The 19397-nt window shown below is 40.2% G+C and overlaps 1 protein-coding gene across 2 annotated transcripts in view; it reads right to left on the bottom strand.

Annotated features, from left to right (window-relative positions):
* Positions 1-2765: 2765 nt before the first annotated feature.
* pcdh1a (protocadherin 1a) overlaps positions 2766-19397 on the bottom strand; it is a 99370-nt gene continuing 82738 nt past the window's right edge. For both annotated transcript variants that reach the window (XM_005948075.3, XM_005948074.2), the window contains exon 5: positions 2766-6684. In XM_005948075.3, coding sequence (XP_005948137.1) covers positions 6314-6684 — 371 coding nt within the window. In that variant the 3' untranslated portion in view covers positions 2766-6313. The remainder of the gene's footprint in view (positions 6685-19397) is intronic.

Raw genomic sequence — 19397 nt, 5'->3', positions numbered from 1 at the left:
ACAAGGTCTTGTAAAATCACAAACATGAATCCATCTCTTGCCATTAAATAAAAGGCTGTTAGATCTTTGCTTTCTTTGAGCTACGCCTTGTTAAAGCAGAACTCATACTTCATTCCAACATCCCTTGGAGTTTTCTCGAGTCCAGTACGATTTACTTTTCACTTTTAATTCTCCATCTTTGAGAAAAACTTACAATTATGCCTTGCACTTTCCAGAGCATGTAAGATTTCAAGGTCTCTATTAGACTTTATTTTGTGGTTCAAGTCAGGCCTTTCCCCCGTTTTCCAGTGTGCATTGTTCGCAACAATGCCTCGGTTTTTGCTAAGCACTACTAGCGAGCTCCACGGGAGCAAAAAGGTTGAATCTACACCATATCCAAGAACATACAGTACACTGCATTCTCAAGAGACATGGACTTGTGATGGCCTGTAATGGTATGTGTAAAAGGCTTAAAAACTCAAGCCTTTAAGGCCCCTGCACAGTGTATGTATATAGTGTGAATATTTTGAGAGTTTCTACATCTTGACATGGATATATCTTTCCACTTAAAGGCTAAAAGGTGAAAACGGAAGGAAGTAAAAGAGCGTTATGCTTCCCTTCCTTCGTAATTAGCCATTCAGTGCATCTAAAGTATTATACTCATTGTACCGGGTAAATGTGTTGCTTTTTTTTATTAGATTATAGCATCGCATTCACATGGGTAGATCTAATGTTAAAGTGAATATGAAATTTTACTTGAAAAAGAAATATTTAGGAATGAAAACAGTGATCCTTAACACATCCAATTAAATGTGATTTTGTGAAATCATTTTATGAAATCAGTGTCCCCCTTTTTTTCTTTTTAGCACAGTTCACTGAGATAATCTGTGAAAAGCAAGAGTACAGTTATTCACTTAGCCATGTTTAATGATCTGTTTTTGCATACTGGGGGTGGGGGGCGCTTGTTCGCCAATATCCTCAGCCTCCTTCCCTCCCTACGCTGTGTACTGGAAAAGAGCTTAAAAGTGATGGTCATATCTGAGCTCTCAGAGGGGCAACACAGATTCTGTTGAGGCTGTAGAACAGTGGACCAGCTTTTTACTTTCTAACAAATGATCAAGGGGGCTGGAAGTCTGCCAGTCCAATTTACTTTGGATTGGTTTGCAGACTAAAAGAAGGCTTATGCCTGGGTTACCCAAGGGATTCCATAGCTCTTAAGGAGTAAGGGATGTTAAAACCACTTCTGCCAGCTGTTATATTTGCATTTTAGACAGGATAGGTGGCAAACTTTGCCATTGTCTCAACTCCATTGGTGTAGTTTTTCCAGATGTGATTTCGAGACATAGCTTGAGAAAAGCCAGGAGATCTGCTTTCCAGTGTTTTTCTGTGCCTCTTTCAGGAGGACCTCCAGTGCTTATTCGAATGATTTTCAGTTGAGTGTAATACATCTAAATTTGAAAGCCACTGTTCTGCTCTGCCAAAGGATAGCACTCTCCTTTCTAGTAAAGGGGAATCATATAACATAAAGTATCAAACATTTCTTAAAATACTTGGTCTCAGGGGAAATGACAGCAAGAAAGGATAATGAGACGGTGAGAGTTGGGTGCTGTACTGTGCCTTACTGGTAAAGAGGAAATGTAGAGGTAGTTGTGCCACAAGACAAAGGTCTTGATTTATCATTTGGTCTCAGTGTAAATGCAGTGAGTAGCCATTTGAGGGAGGTTCACCTGATGTGAGTGCCACTCACAGAAGTCTACTAAGAATAGCTAGCTGGGAAAAGGCTGACTAGGCTAGCAGCTGTTCTGGGTTTGGATGGCTATCCCCCTGGAGGAGTTGGGAGAAGTTGCTGAAGACTGACATTCATTGGGCGTCTGTCTCCTCCTTTGGTACCTAAAATGCACTGTGTAGTTTGAAGAGTGGATTCAGAGGGTACAGTATTATAGCCTTACAGAGCTGTTGGCATTACTATGAACTATTTGGAGCTTTTCACTGTCTCATCTTTAGGGCAGTCTCTTGTCATCTATATCATCCAACCCCTCTGGTAAATTCAGTAGGATGTGGGCTTTCTGTTTTCAGGTGAAAAAACGCCCCAGAAGAGTAACTAAACAAACAAAACAGGGATTTTTTTGCTGTGCTGTTAGACACAATATTGTGTTTAAACCTTTCTCGATTAAATATGTTACGTTATTGTTGTTACCGCATAATTAACTAATATGTATCAGATCAGCAGTTGTATTAAAGTAACATACACTGTAGGTACACATAAAGAAAAAGAAAAATAGGATAGTATATTTTTTTAATATCTATTCTCTCTGACTTCAAGCCATGGCATTTAAATATCTTACAGTCACATGCATATTAAAAACACAGCAGCAACCTTGTTATCCTCGCACTAAATGTGTCGCAACAAGCAATTTGAATGAATGTTCCTTCCTAAGTGCATGACTGGGTCTGTGTACTTCTGGCACATTGTTTTTCTAGTTGAAGTAGTGAACACAGGTCCTGGGACTTTCCTACTTCAACCTCCGGAATGCTTCCCTCTCAACATTCAGAGGCTTCCTGACTGAGAAATAAGCCGCCTGTTCCCGCATGACAAGAATACTAGTTCTTCTTAATGAGCCCAGGTCCTGGAGTGAGATGCATTTTACACAATGTATCTCTAAGGCTGCAAAACCTTTTACAAAAAAGCAAAAAAAAAAAAAAAACCCAAACCCTAACATCCAAACACTTGTTTAGCTACCGGAAGTGATGAATAATGACGACAAACAAAGAAAACACTGACAGTGTTCATTTTTCCCTGAAGTGATTTTATTACAAAGTTCATGAGGACTTACAGTATTACAAGAGAATTTGTCAACATGCTGAAACAGAACAAAGCAGAACACAGGATTTAACAAACTGGTAAGATAAGACAATCCACTGTTCACGATAAACATAAAAACTGATTAAGTCCTCAGGAGGTGGGAGCCGGTGAATGACTACAGTGCAGGCATAGAACGGCCACATTCACACTGACTCAGCAAAGGTCAATCCAACCAAGGCAAGATGTGCACATCTCAAGAAAACATGTTACAATTTTTATATGCCATCGGCTTTTCTCAGTACTTTTAGAAAGCTTCACTTGTATGTACATAAAACTGTACAAAAACATGGCATCACAAGCATTTTATCCTATATAAATATACCAACAATTAGGATAACAACTAGATTCTCTCTTGCAAAGACGTATTTTCAAGGCAATTGTCTTTGTTCTAGATGAACAGTGAAAAAATGAAATGTTCAGATAATTTCAGTTCGTTTGGGAGAGGGCCTTCTGAATATGAACCAGCACTGACATTTCAGAAAGTTAAAAATAAAGAAAAAAGAGTAAACAGTATCTACCAATTATCTTTGGAATTCATGCTAAAATCATTGCCTGCCTGACAGCAGGCACAGCGTTGTGGAGATCTATGTACACTACACCACCAACAGACTTCTTTATTTTTTTCACACAACCAGTTTGCTAAGAGTCTTTGATCAGTAAGAAAAAGAAAAAAATCTCTTGCCAATTTCAGAACGGTAATTTGTCCATCTGTCCACAGAAATGATCACCATACAATACACACTACAGATAGGCAAAAGATACTCAAGTGAATTCAACATTAAATCAATGTTAAGTACAAATTAAACATTATTCAACATAGTTTCGAGTGTATTTAGGTGCTCCGTGATGTCCTCTTACTTGGATCAAGGAGAACTGTTCTGTGTTTGAGAAAGAAGTAACCACAGTTCATTCAGCATGAGTTCAAAAGAAAGGTCAAACCTGGTGATGTATTGTTCCAGAAGTGAGTAGCAGGAGGTCATTATTGGCTGGAGCAAGAGAGTCCAACTTATCAAGAGAGTGGGAAAAGAAACCCAGGCTTGTTTTTGTTTTGGACTTAAATCAAACTCTCGCCATCCATTCGGATCAGCAACCGACAGTTCTGACACATCTGCTAAAAGCCTATTTATTCCATATATATAGATATTTTTTTTGTGATCAAAGACACAAATCAAAACATGTATTCCAAATTTACATCGTGACACATAGGCTGGAGCTGAATCTGAATCCAGTCAATGCTTTTAGACAGATCGAGTTTTGACTGAAGCTATGTGACACTGATTTTATCCCTCATTGGTATCTTTCTCACTTGTTATTAATTCCAGGTCAGTGATCTTACCCGCTGTTTTCAGTTCATGAAGCAGCTAGCCACAGCTATGAGAGGGGAGCTCGGGAGAGCCGTGGGGGTTTAATCACAGTGTATCATGGCTGTTGTTTGAATTTTACGTAAGTCGCTAAATGGCTTTGAAAACAGCATAATGTGCTTTCTCCCCCTCAAGGCAGGATAATCGCCCACCTTATTTAATCATGGCCATGTCCAGTAATTTCCATATGTTTTTGCGTTAATTATTCTAAACGTGGCTTTCAATGGCAGCATGATGAGGTAAGTGCTGATAAAAAAATACCCCCTTTAACTGATTGTAGCTCTGTGGGTGGATTTGCATTATCTGGTGGGTGCCGTGTCCTGGGGTATGCTCACACATGCCCCAGCTCAGGACTTATTACTCACCCTAATTAGGAAATGTCCATTCCAGGCTCTTCCGCCCTTATTCAGAGACACAGTCTTACTGTGGAAATACTATACAGAGGTGAAAGGTATCTACAAATCTAATCAAATCAATGTTTAAATCAAAGACAACGACTAGCTCTTCGATGTTGTAAGGCAGGCTAGTGGAGTCATCATTAACACCCAATTACTGACTAATACATGGTGTCCTTCAGACACACAGTATCCTTCAGATTCACTTGGAAAATCTTTGCGAAGATAAATGAAGCCCATGGGCATGCCCTGTTTTTGTTCTCTACTCAATAGCCAGAGGAGGATAAATGCCTAATAACTTATTAAGCATGTTGTCCTCAATACAAGGAAATATATAATTAACAGGCAGTTGCGGCAAAATTGAGCCTTACTCCTACCACTGTCACTGTATTTGCAGGTATTCATTTACTGAAATGAATTACATATTTATTTCAGCTTTTATTGTTGGAATCTTTCATGTCAGACCAACATTGTTAAATCACTCATTTCAGTGTGTATTGAATTCACCTCTGCAGAAGCCTGTGTCCAGTGAGAGCTGACAATTAACATTGAAAATAGCACATACCACCTATCCAGTTCACATCATATTCACGCTCAATAAGTGCTCTATCTCTCTAGTGTCTCTCAACACTCAAGTGCCCTTTCCTGTAAATAATTCCTTAGGCCTTCATTAGATCAACACAAGTTCTCCTAAGCCGTGAGCGGAAAGCAGTATGAGTTTTAGAAAAAATGGACTGTGAATTACACAGAGAGCCCATCTGATTGTCACAACAGAGAAGAGCTTTCTCAACCGATACACTGGTATACTGTCATCAGCAGAGTAAAAAGCCAATCAGAACGTGTCTCGCGAGTACTCTGCGTTTGGTCATTGTGACTCTGGGGTACTGTGGCCAAGTCAACCGTTTTCATGATGAACGATAGGTCACAGTGCTGCGAGTCAGTGGGACATAATGTCAGTTTAAATGCTGCCACACAGCTCTCTCCACCAAGTGGAAGAGCTCTACAGGGAGCAGAGGTAAAGGCCATTCTACTATGATTAGGGGTCGAAGGGGGTGCGTGTGTGTGATTGTGTGAAGCGGATAAATGCCTTCCACAATATTGAGCTCCACTCCGGGAGATGGTTTTTAATAATCAAGTTTAAACAGCAGCATAAAGAAAAGCTTAAATATGCTAAAACTCTGAGGCATTTTTTTTCAGCTTATGCCAGACAAAAATATATGTAGAACACACCATTCAAATGTATTTACAGCACTGTACATTAAGATAGACCATTTTATTTGATTGTTAGTCAAAAGTGTTAAGCCTTTTGATATGGCCTGACTGGCTGTCTATTAAATTAGATGTAGCAATGGCACAAGAGCACTGATCACAACTTTCAGTTTCAAGAGATCACTTCACAGAATGGGACTTTGCTAACTACAGTAATGATTAGGTTCAATCTGTGTTTCCTATTCATCTGACTGAATTGTATCCCATCAAGATTTCCAATAAATAAATGAGTGAGTGCATCAATTAACTTTGTGGAGTCACTCATAAATATGCTAATAAATTAATATTTTAAGGAGAAAATGAGAAAAGCAGTGATCGAATGGGTCACAGCCTATATTGTTAACTTCAGATTGGGCATTGGCTTCAATGTGTGGACAGCCTGTTTCTCCTTCTTGAGGGGAGTGTGTATTTTCTTTAATTGTGTATTGATCAGATGAATATGTTCCTCACAGGTAAATTTCTCTTTTTGGAGTGTGAGCAGAAGGAGAGGTGGGTGGAAACTCAGAGGCTACGCTCAGGGGCACCTCCTCTAAGGGGCAGTCCTGATTGGCATCATGACCACTGCTGGAATAGGCACTGCGGGAGGGCGGAAGGCGCGGCCGATGCTCCTCACCACCCAGCCTGGCGTTCCCATTAGCCAGGCGTCCCAGGCTCCCTCTGTCTTGGTAAGGCACGAAGGTGGAGAGTTTCGGGGGGTTCCTGGTCTTGCGTACAGGGGAGGGATGCCCAGGCATCCAGCAGGCGTCTGAATGGCCCAGTTCACTGCACTCGGTTGTGCAGTTTCCAGTCATTGCCACATCAGGGAGGGAGCGGATATCTGTGGGCAGGAGAGAGAAGAAAAGCACCATCAGAGGGAGTTTCACAGTGACAAACACTGGAGCAATTTTCATTTAAAAAAAAGTTGTAAAAAGGCATTTGTGAACAGAAATGGTGTCATTTGAAACACCCCGTGAAACCCACCCCCCTCCTTGAGATCTTTGCAGCTGTTGCTAAGCAGTAAGCAGCAGTTGCTATGTAGCTGTTGCTATGCACTGTGTAATGAGCACTACTGTGTGTGTGTGTGTGTAGCCCACGAGCTGATGTGATACATTCAAGAGACGGCATGCTGTGTCTATGTCATTTAGAAGTATCCAACAGCAGTTTGTCTGCTATGTTTGTAATATATCATCGTGTTGTTAACATGTTCAACAGCAGTGAGTTAATTTCTATTAGTTGTGATTTGCATGCTGCAACTGATGCTCCAAGCAGGTGTCAACATGAAAAAAAGAAATACTACAGGAATGGACATAATGGAACAGCCACACATACTGGGGAAGTACAGTGTTTGGTTACAGAGAGAATAGCTCGATCCCTCTGGGCAAAACCATTGCTGAATGAGTTATTGATTGACAGTACTGAAATGAGTTCCCCTGCCCTTGATTCTCATCAATTTTTTATTCAACTGTTCCTAATTAAATAAATGGGTCCACGACCCAGTGACCTCGTTTCACTGTGGAAGCTGTGAGATCTTCCAAAATAAGTTTGCTTCAGCTAGCTCTCACAACTCACATGTTTCTCTCATGCTTGTAAAAGCGACAAAGGCCCCATTTATTTATTCATCGCTAATGTTCAGGTGCCAGGCAGCAGACTGGTTAAGCAGACCACCTGTTGACAAACTAAACATACAGCCCATATTAAATTTAAATACCACTCAATTTATCTTTGTTATCCCTTCAGACTCAGCCTGAGATGGCCAGATCAATGTCTGAAGAGCAGACAGCTGAGATCCGCGTGTGCGTGCAATGTCGCTGATGTGTAAACTTTTGATTGCCGTGATAAATGCATTACTGCAAATGCCACAATAGTGACCACACCATCGAACGAGACATCCGTCGTGGGAGAGCTGTCTTGTTTTGCGGCTACAGGACGGCGCGCGAATGAGAGCAAATGTTCTTGTTGAGAAAGCAGAAAGTCCGCTGCTGAAAGAAGCTGGTGCATGTGAATGATGTAACCACAAGAGGTGACGTATTAGAGGCAGCGGTTCACAGCTAACAGAGAAAATGCCAGTTTGACTGTAAGCCTGTGAGACACAACATCAGTATTGTGCTCATGACCAGTGGCAAGATAATTATCTCACAAAAATGCCAGATCTCTGAGGCTACGGGAAAAAACAGAGAGAAAAAAGCACAGCATCTGGTTCAACGAAGATTCAGTCAATCAAAGGCGAAAGTGGGAAAAGCTTGTGTGCTAAAGATGTTAAAAGCTCTGATGTTTACTAAAAATAAAAGCATGGCATTTAGCTTAATTCATTGTCCCTATTTGTGTCTAAAATATTCATTTCCCCTGGGTAAGCTACATACAATTACCTCTTTGTTTATTAAAATAATAATAATAATGATCGGGCATCTATTGTTGCAGTTAATCTCATTGTTCCTGTAATCCTAAACAGCTAGATGTTTAGGCTATTTAATACTTTCACTTCACAACTGAGCACTGTTCTTATTCATGCTTAATTACATCATTATGCTTAAGTGGCAAATTCCTATATCTGTTTAGTAGGTCAGTGTCAGCGAACTAATATTAATTTCATAAGAATGAACAACACTTTTATGGTTGATTAAGAACAAGGAGCTACAATAAATGAGGAATGCGAGCATGTACACGTTGAGGTGTGTGTGTGTGTGTGTGTGTGTGTGTGTTTATTGCCTCATGCAAGATGACTGGAGTTTCATTTTCTCAGTTCCGCTAAGAGCATTGTCTGTATGCATCGCTGGAGCAAAGTGGACTCTTGCTACAAAAAGATGTTCATGGGAAGAGAGCTGGAGAGAGGGTTGAGGAGTCTGTTTCTAAGCGCAGGCACAGTTGTGTAGGAATCTACCCCAAAAGGATTTCACACTTGATTAAAACCTCTCCACAGCTTCCAGGAGGTTTATGCCACACCAAGAGGGCCTCGTGTTAAAATCAGCACAGCTCCACATCTACGAATTACTGTACAGGAAAAAGGAAAGACTTCACTGTACTGGTTTCCGAGAGACTTCACATGCCACAACTGGGCATGTTCCTTATAAATTAGGCATTGCCATTATGTGTCTGCATATAGGAGCGCAAACTCCTGAAATTCACAAATGTCCTGTTGGTCTGTTTAATTTATGATTTCTCTTTGAACTCAGTAGAGATAAATGCCATATAGGGGAACACTGAATACTGTGACGTCTTCACTCACTGTCAGGTTGGTTATTGACTTCAGGTCGGCTGTATTTTTTATTTTTTTTACAAAATATAATGTGGAATTATTTAACTAAAAGAAAACATGTAATGTGAAATGATGCCATGCACCACTGACAGGAATTAGAGCACATTCTGAGCCACGCTCATCATCATCAAGGGCCAGAAAATCAGCAGTGACAGCTAAATACACGACTAGCTTGCCAAAGTCTGCCATTTTCTTCCGACGGTGCCAAAGTACATATCACACGTCATTAAGCGAGAACATACAGCAGATACTTTAATGTCAGATATTTTAGTAGGCCATTACCTTGACTGTTAGTGCTTTATCTAAATTTCATATGGTTTTATTTATAATCTAGCTTTGACATACAAGCTGTTCTTAATGCACAATTTAGCGAATAGCAGGGGTATATTCAACTTCAGCTCGCTGTGCTGCTGCATGCTGTCATTAGCACTCTGCAGTGCGTGTCATTCCCAGCCACCCATGTCAGCTCAAAACAGTTTTTAACGTGCAATAATAATGGATTAGTTATTGTGTAGTGATGACAGAATGTTATGATAGTGTGTCTCATTTGTGAAAGCACAAATTTTTACATTTGCTTCTACTGACCTTTCTGTCACACTCAAATCCATTTTCACACACACACACACACACACACACACACACAAAATCAATATTGGTAATTATACTTTTGTGTCAGCCTTTTGCTGTGGCCATTAGCCATCTGTAGCTGTACTACAGTCCACTTACAGTGTGGCACAAAACTGTCCACTCTGTGCATCAAAACACACTCCCACGCTTAGCTGAAATGATCATTGTTTGAATATTTGGTGGACACAATGAAGCAAATGGGTCAACCACAGGTTGAAGGAGCAGCCAAAGGCGCAGTGGGAAAATAGGTATTTTCTCACCCACTCAAGCCTGTTTTCTGCTGTACCTATACCTGAAATAAATCTGCTCACAGTCTGGAACAAACCCTTTAGAGTTTATAGTCGTGTATGTCATGGATGGCGAGCCAAGGTGGACAATTGAGAACAGATGGGCAAACCACAGCACTATTATGCCAGTGGCTGAAACAGGCTGACTGGATTTAGAGAGCTTGCGATTTGGTTTTGAAGAGCAGTGACTCAATGACATTGCTTCCTTTCTGCACAGCAGAATCCTTTTCCTCTAGACTCACAGATAGATTGCACCTGTAGCGTTCTCTTTTTATAGTGGGTCAGTCCCATCTGCTTGCTTAAAGCAATATCATGGAAAAGAAAAACAGCAATTTTTACCTTCTCCCAAATTCAGAACCACATCAGCGACTTGCAGTGAACCTTAGCCAAGCTTCTAAAAGCACCTCAGCTGCAGTAGCATAACATGTACTCCACAGTGCAGTTACAGAGTGGGGGTACACACAGAGCTTAACCCCCTGGCTGACAGATACATGTGAGGGGTGGGTTTGCATGCTGCTTGCATCAGGGTGCCAGTGGGAGGTGTTGAGTGTCTGAGGCAGGCTTCCTCATCGTCTGATCCCCTGCCCACGGGTATGGGGGAAGCTGCCTCTTCCTGAGATTTCACACTGCTCCTCTCTGTTTGATTGCAAATGCTGCCTCTCCCCACCGGCTGCTTTCCAGCGTACGCGCCAGACCGCTATGATCGATGGTGAACAAATATGAGAGACCTACAGCTTACGGAGGGATAACAGTGGAAAAAACCCAGCTACAATCATTTGGGAGTGTGCAAGAGATATCAACGGTATATTTGTGGTACCTGCAAACAGTTTATGAGGTAAATGACTACAGAAGTTCCAACAAACAAAAGGAAGAAGAAGAAATATCCCAGATCACAGACGTTAGAGTGTGTGTGTGTTTGGTGGCTATCGGTATAATAACTGGGTGTGAATGCATAGTGTGGCTGTCATCCTCTGGGAAGAAAAACAAGAAACCAGGATTTTGTATTTCTTTAGCTATGACATGTCAAGCCTTGTTATTCAAGTGTTCTCAGTAAGCACAGTAAGCAGAAGCTACCAAAAACATTTTTTTCTCTCCAGAGGAGTACATTTTTAAAGGACTGAAACTTGCTACAAGTGCACAAACATAGTGTTGACATGCACATTTTCCTTGCTCATTGTAATGGAATCCAGAAGAACAAAAACAGAGTTTGTAACCTCAGACGTGCACTTTCACATCTTGCCAGCCTAACTAGAACATGCAGGCTTGTAAGCTTTGTCACCTTAACTACACAGAAACTGATGGGTGAGATAAAGCACGGTAAAGCTCTTTTTGTTATAATACTGTGGCGGCGCGCTAAAGATGATGTAGATTTCTTAAAGCATCATTTTTGTGGAACAACCCCCGCTTTCAAGATCAGTATGTTTTTCTTTCATGAAGTGATGCTCTAAAGATGACGATGTTAAGCATAGTTTAGTTTCTGTTAACGAAAAACTTCAGTCTGTTTGAACTCTTAATGGTTGATTGTTTTGGTGGAGACAGGTTCAGCAATTTTCAGTGAAACTGTACAGAACATGATGGCAGGATAAGAATGTGTATTGAGTTTTAAAACGCATGTCAGAACCTCCTTCAAAGACTCTTTAAGATCTGAATTCTCAGCTTGCTGAGCGGGCCGGCCTCTCGCTGACAGAGGCTGATGAGTGGACATGTCGGCCAGCCGCACGTCAGGAAAATATGCTGTAGATGGTTCATTGGGTGATGGTACACCTCCTGTCAGTTCTCTCACCATCCACCATTTTGTCTTAGAGTTCCTTTATTTGAAAACTGCCTTTTGTGTCACTGCGTCTGACAAAGCCTTAGCACCTGCTGACAGATCACGCTATGCACCAGCTCCTCCAATTGAGAAGTTGATATGCGGTGTGATATGTCAACCAATACTAAGGCTTTGTCAAACTGTGACACATACGCAAGGCGTCTTCAGATAAAATAGATTCAAAACACAGGTGATAGGCTGGGCAAGATAGCAATACGCGTTGTTTCGTGAGTGATATAATTGTTTCTCTGTTAGTGCACAAACATGTGTTTGAAAAATGTGTGTGGAGAAAAGCTTCATGCTTCTGCTGACAGTTGTATGTTTGGCTTGCCGGCCAATTACGGACTGGAGATTGGATCCTGAAACTTGACAGCAAAAGTATTGATCTGTAACACCTGGGGCCTGTACTACCGAGTAAGTTCAACATATCATTTCGTTATCACGAAACTTAAATTCAAGCTATTGCATTCCTGTAACCAGCAACAAGGTCGCCAGAGACTGGGGAATCTGTTTAATATCAAATATTATTTGCAACTAAGGTCAAATGGATTTTGGAAGAAAGAAATAAAGTTAAAAAAAGGCTTAATCACCATGTTAACCAATCTCAATAAAGAGCTTGCAGAGAGTGACTCTTTGTAAACTGACTGGGGGCATATTGTTAGGACAAAAGCATGATTATTATACCTTTATCTATGAGACATATTCAAAGGAGTAGCATGATATAGCATCTGAAGAAAATTTTGCCTCGTTGGACGTTGGAGTCTCTCATTTCCCTCCACAGTCCAAAAGCATGACTTAACAGATAATTTTAAGTTGGCTGTGAATGTGGATTTAAATATGAATGGCTATTTGTATCTCTGTGTTATCCCTGTGATAGATTATTTCTTTAGGCCAGGTTAAGCTAATGTTTCACAACAACTTCTCAGTATTAAAAGGTTGACAAGGATTGTTTTAAAAAAAAAAAAGGATTCTTGAGAATTTTATTTTATTTTATCATTACAAATAACCTTTGATTTAATCATTGTGCTTCATATGATAACACTGTAGAGAATAGCCCTAACCTCAGTCCTACTGAAGAGTTGCTGAATATGCTTAAAAAACAGGTCTGTGCCGAATAAATAAATAAATAAATAAATTAACTCTGCCAATTCTGCGAGAAAGAGCGGTCAGATATCCAGCCAGAAGTTTTGCCAGAAGCTTGCTGATGGCTACCACAAGCATCTGACTGAGGTGAAACTTGCTGAGGGACATTCAAACAAATATTAGTGGGGGTGAAGAAAGAAATGAAAAGAATCCTTAAAAGCCCAAACTTAGCATAAAGTTCATGTCCATATATATGTGGATGTATCATGCTTGTTACTCTGCATGTTTTACGCTACTAAAGTAAAACTAATTACCTATATCACTTCACCTAAATCTTTTATTAAGGCAGTCAGCTTGGAAGCTTGGAGACTATAAACAGTATTACTCTGTATGCTGTATTCACTCTCATATTCATTCAGAGAGAGCTTCGGGGACAGAGTTGAATGTGCGCATTGAGTTTGAATCACATTAGTTAGACATCAGTGATCTACTGTAAATCTTGAAATTTGCATATGTTCTTCAGGCCAATGCAGGTATTTTATTAATGCTGTTCATTTAAATCTTTACCGTGGGCTGTGCCACATTTGATGAAGGATGTAATGCTAAGCAGGGAGACACTGATTGTGATTAAAATATACAGTTTCAGAAATATGTTAACTACGATGCTAAACACAGTTAAATACAATATAAAGGGACATGAATTATTTGTCACTGTCAATACAGTCGAAGAACATCTTAAATTAAATAAGAATTAAAATGATTACATACACATTTTAGCTTTGCAGGTTTTTTTGCCAGTGCTTTTTGCAGTCTTATAATATATTTATACTTGCATAATTATATTTAAACCCACTTTGCTTCTTCCGCGCTGTGGTTCTCTTACTCCTGAAATAGGAAACCTCAAATTTCCCATTCAGTTTTCCTTATAATTTAATTAGAAATACTCCTGGAGATGCAGACAAAATCCCTGTGGTGTTGGGTTGTGACTGAATGCTCAATAATCAAGTGTTCTTTTTTTTTTCCTTGATACAACTATATAACATTGTGACTGTCATCAGCATATAAAAACTTGATTTCTAGCTAATAATCTGATCAACTGCTATCCTTTGTGCTCCTATGTGTCTGTCTGAAGTCAGTTGCTGGAGCAAATTAATTGATTATTAAAAGGAAAAATGGTGTAATGACTGGTGACAGTGCTGAGGTTGGAAGAGAAGATGAAGCCGAGAAATGTGACCACCAAAAATACCTTTTATGTGAAGTTTACGGTTGGGAAATATTGTCATGATAATTAAGCGGAGCGTTTCATCACCCAAGCCATTCTCTGATTACTGTGTGACATTTACTTCAAGAGTCACTTGTCTATTCCTGTCTCATACCCAAACGTTCTTTCTTCCTCTTGTCTGAATGTCTCTTTCTTGGTCCCTGCCTTTGAAGCTTTCCTTTCCTGCTTTAGGCCCTTTCTATGGCCCCTTTCAGAGTGGCAGCACTTCATGGCCACATACTAGCAGGTAGAAAATGTTTCATTTTGTAAATGCTGAAAAGAAAATCTAAACATTGAGTCCCCGGCCTGTTAGTGTTTGTCAAATTCAAGTTCCAAGAAGCACAATATACTTAATAAATATTAATGTTCTGCTTTTCAAATGACAGCAAAAAAAAAAAAGTGGTTGCACTGGAAACATTTTTTCCCTCATCAATAAGAAAATCAAAGCCTTCCTTACATGTGATGTCCATGTCTAATTATCAAAGAGGAATTATTTCCTTCTCAGGATTTTCCCCTGGAGTATATTTCTATGCAGAACTTTGATGCTCACTATCTTTCGCTCATTGATCTTATTGACATGCAACACGGATGTATTCCATAATCCATTTGTTGTTCTTCCTCACCTTTCGATCAAGATGGTATCGCTTTGCTAATTCTGCCTTTGATCTCAGCAGTCTGCAATGTGAGACATGGTTAACTTGGGAGCACTAACATTAGCTGCTAATTAGCCTACACCTGCACAGGGCTTTGAATAAAAAGAATAGAAATGATAAAGTCACACACAGAGACTGTATCCAATCTGAGGTGATATATTTTTAGTAGGTTACAGAACCTCGCCTACGGCATGTTCCGTGATGACTTTTAACACCTAATCTTAATTCATATCCTTTAACCAGAAACCAATGTGGCAGACTTTGATTTATAGCAGAGTATCTTTTCCTCTACATGTATTGAAGGCCATGTATCGATGTGATATAAAGCTATTATGAAAAACTTTAAATAAAACATTAACAGGAGGTACATAATTTCCACCACCAGTATGGACAAACATTGACATAATCTCACAAAATCCGATCTTTAGAATCGCGTAAGCCGCCCATGTGGCAGATAAATAATGACCCAGGAGAGGCAAAGCTTTATTCGACTATTTACTGTAGATAGTGTTGCTGCATGACTGACAATTCTCTGGAAAGTCAGCATACTAACGCAGTGAGATGGAAAGCTCTGTTACCACAATGCTCTCAACAATACAGCTATGTGTTTGGAGCAGGACAATTCAAATTTGTAACACAGCGGAATATGAAAATTGCCTTTTGTGTAGCAGAAATTCTACAGGAAAAGAACAGCGGCAATCTCCCAGTGCTTCTCCACCCATTTATCCTCTTTTTTTTTGACAAGGCTTTGATTAGGGAAAGGGGAAAAATAACACATGGAATCAAAAACATGATTGAATATGTAATTATTAAAGGAAAATGAAAATTTCAGTTTTTAAATATGCACGAAGACGGCAGGGGGTCATCAAGCTTTTAACACCAGCTTGATTCGGCCCTCTCCTGTTGTTCTGATCTGTTGCGTTTAGCTGCTACTGTTTGACTTTTATGAAGCTTTTGTTTGGTGAAGAATAGTCAACTTTGATGTTTTTTTGACATTACTGAAGTAATCATCTAATACAATAACAAAATGAACTTAATATTTTCTCAGTGGAGAATCAGGAGTAGTTGTAATGTGGCCTGTCTGGGAGACTGAGTATTTTGGTTACTAGAATGAGGACCACACCTTCACTTAAGTAACATCTAATATATTAAAGGCACTTTTAAAGGAGCACCATAAATGTTTTATCAGCTTAAAATGTCATAAATGGCCAGGACATATACTTCATTATGAGATAATAAAATGAAAATTTAATGCACTGATGGGCAAATTGGGTCATGTACACAGCAGTCGTCTGGGTCTGTCTGTGACCCTGGGTGTGCATGGCATACAGTCCCTGTTTGGCTAAAACATGTCTTTTTTTTTTTTTTAGTGTTACATTTTGGCTACCATGTAATTATGCTTAGTGGGAGGCAATCAAGTGCCATGGTAATAAAAATAACTAAGTGGGAAATCAATACCTGAAGGAAAAAAACAAATACCAAAGGCACAACAAGAGTAAACATCTGAAGATTTTTCTTTTCATTAAAGTGTCTTCTCTCGCCATCTGTTTTCTCAGGGCCTGTGGCGGCTGTATGTTTGATGGGTACCTCATCTCCAGGCTAGATACTGTTTCAGTAGACAGCTCATCAAGATGAGTGACAAGTGTTGGGGCCTTGCACATGGCATGACCATCCAAGAGGAAGTTACCCAAAGGGAAATTGAAAAAAAAAAAAAAGGAAAGAAAAAGATATAATTTCTAAAGTTAAAAGAGGTTGCATGAAAACCAACAGTACATGTCTCTGTTCCAGCTCTGTAGTTGGGAACTAGAAAATATCAGTCACGATTAAACAGCAGAGTCAATACACGCTCTAATTAGACCGAAGATCTAACAGGAATGCATGGTGAGACCGAGCTGCGTAGTCATGCAATATTCTGTCAGAATTACTTTGCCTTGAAACAAGGACTATTTAGGGATAGTCCACTATATAATGTAGCTTTAAACAGAGTTTTGAAAGATCCAAAGAATTTAAGAATTGATTAAATAATCAGTGAGGTGCAACATGGATCAAAACCACGGGCAGGGCCCTGGAAATATCCTGATGATTTAGTTCAGTATGGAAGTAAAATGTCAGTGATGTCACCTTAAATGCACAACTGTATTATATTTGGCCATGAGGGTAAGCAAGACTAATTCAGGTCATTTTATTTAGCTCGAGGCATGTATGCTATTGACTGCCTGATATACCATGTTAACATAAAACTGCAAATTAAGAATTGATTCTTCCACCAGAGGGAAAAGCGAGAGAGATTAAAAAAACGCACTGTTCCTTTTCATTCTGTGTTCAGAGGACAGTTTCAGTTTCACTGGATGCAGGCCTCATTGAGTTTGTATGGTCCCTGAACTGTAGTGAATTCTGCGATATCTGTAAGAAAGCCTTAAAGCGAGAGCGACTCTGTCCCTGTGAGACTCACTGGAAATAAGGAAATGCATGTCAGACCCATACAGTACAATTCCAGTCCCTCAAGTGCCATCCATCATTGAAGGGCAGAACACTAGTTAGAGGGAGGTTCAGCGGCTCTCAGTCCCCATCACACTATGATGGAAAGATGACCCCCGGGCTTACTCTGATGCCGGCCTGAGCTGCCCAACCAACTGAGGTTGAAGTGGAACTGGCCCCTAGCCAGCCTCTCCTCCCCCCCGATGCATAGCACTCTACCTGCTCTATGAATCACATAGACTGGGTAAGACCCAGTGAGAGCAACAGAGCTCTACCACCACTTTCTATTTCTGCCTCCATAACGATCCCTGAAGTTTCAAGTCAAGATCCCCTGGTTCTGCCGGTGGACACTCAGCTGAAAAGAAGCCACGAGCGACGCCAAGCTAATTAAGAAAACTTTCTTTATGTGCGTTTATAAACTTGTAGTTTTAAGCACAAATTTACACACACATCACCACCTCCAAACCTGCTGCTTCAGCACTCTGTTGCCCAGACTCACTGGCACGGCAAGAGCAGGCAGTGTGCTATCCAATTTTTGCCTAAGTATAGGGAGCTATCCACTTTTGTTAGAGTAATACATGAGCACATCTAAAGCTTAGGGATAGTGGCTTAGGCACACTGGCTCACTCATTCATTTTACAAGCTTAGTGCTAAAACCGGACAATTTCAGTGGCAGCATGGTGTAAAAAGCACTATTTATGGAGCCTAATGTGCGCTTATATGCATGTCCTCGCCTTTCAGCACATAATTCTAAACACTTATCTGGGTTTTCAGCCATGTTATAGACATGTGGATAAGAGTTGAGTGGCTTGTGTAAATCATATTGAAGAGGGCAATGGACTTGTCCCTATGAAACACAGACCTTCCACAAATTCTCACATTTATTTGCTTTCCTTTTTTTTTTCTTTTTTTTTTTTGCAAAACAAGCAATAAAACTGGACAAATATTACAATATTAAGAACTAAAGCCCAAATAAATTCCAGGTTCTGATAAAAACATGCTATTATAAGGGATGTTACCACAGCCTTTGAGTCAGCTGGTCACAATGATGAAACTGCAGAGAAATCACTTTTATGTGTAAAAGAAGGTAGTCTGAAATCAAATGCAAGGGCTAGATTTATTGGGATAATGGGACTTCTGTTCGGGTTCCATCTATTTCACATGTGGCTGCAATCTCTGGCACACAATAAGTCAGTTCACTCGAAGAGACAATAAGCCAACTCTGTACTTTGCTACAGTTAATGGTCTGAGATGTAATAACATGTCCCTTCTGTCACAAAGCCCCTTTCAAAGGTCTGCAGTCATTTGACAAATAGTCTAATATGTGTGGCCAAAGTTTGGGATGAGAGCACGGGGCTCATTGTTAGTGATCACACAAGCGAGAGCACATTTTCAAATTGGGCAAAGGAAAATCTAGACACATTCAAAACTGTGACGTGTTGACACATCATCAGTGCCATTTTGGATTCAGCTGTATTGTCCCATGAAGTCATTTGTAAAAGCGTTATAGTTTACCATTGTCCATGGTGTCAAAGCCACATTCAGGTTATTGAGTTTAATTCTGCTCCAGTTAGGCTCTTCCAGTGACCTATTTGCTCTGAAATAAACCTACAAACAATCAGGGGGTAACAAAATAGCAGCAGCTGATGTGAGCATAGTGTAATGCGTGTGCTAGAATGAGCTCAGGATTATAAGCGTATTACTCATGACAACATGCCTCAGGGGACCGCTTGTAAGGACTTTTTTCCTGCAGAAGCCTCCACAAACTTGCCAGTCCCATGACCTGCCCCTTCTCTGGGTGGTGGCAGTTCCAGTAGTGGCTGGCATAGGCCACAGTGCTGTTGTAGCCTGGCATACTCTAGTCCACTCAATAGTACAAACAGGCAGAGACACTGACAATGTATAATGGTATCAGTTGGAAGAAACTCACACCCCTGCATCAGCATGCTTTACTGGCACCTAGGCAGGAGCCCAAGCAGGCACTCATGGACAAACAGGCTCAGTTATTCCATCTTTCAGTTTTTTTTCCGTACATCTTTATTTGCTAAATAATAATTTCCTTACATGTGTGTATATATATATATATATATATATATATA

Source organism: Haplochromis burtoni, unplaced genomic scaffold (genome assembly GCF_018398535.1).
Source record: "Haplochromis burtoni strain Fernald_Lab_line unplaced genomic scaffold, NCSU_Asbu1 Contig_576, whole genome shotgun sequence".
Taxonomy (NCBI): Eukaryota; Metazoa; Chordata; class Actinopteri; order Cichliformes; family Cichlidae; genus Haplochromis; species Haplochromis burtoni.
Note: the sequence above shows the minus strand (reverse complement) of the source record. Positions and strands in the feature narration are given on the sequence as shown.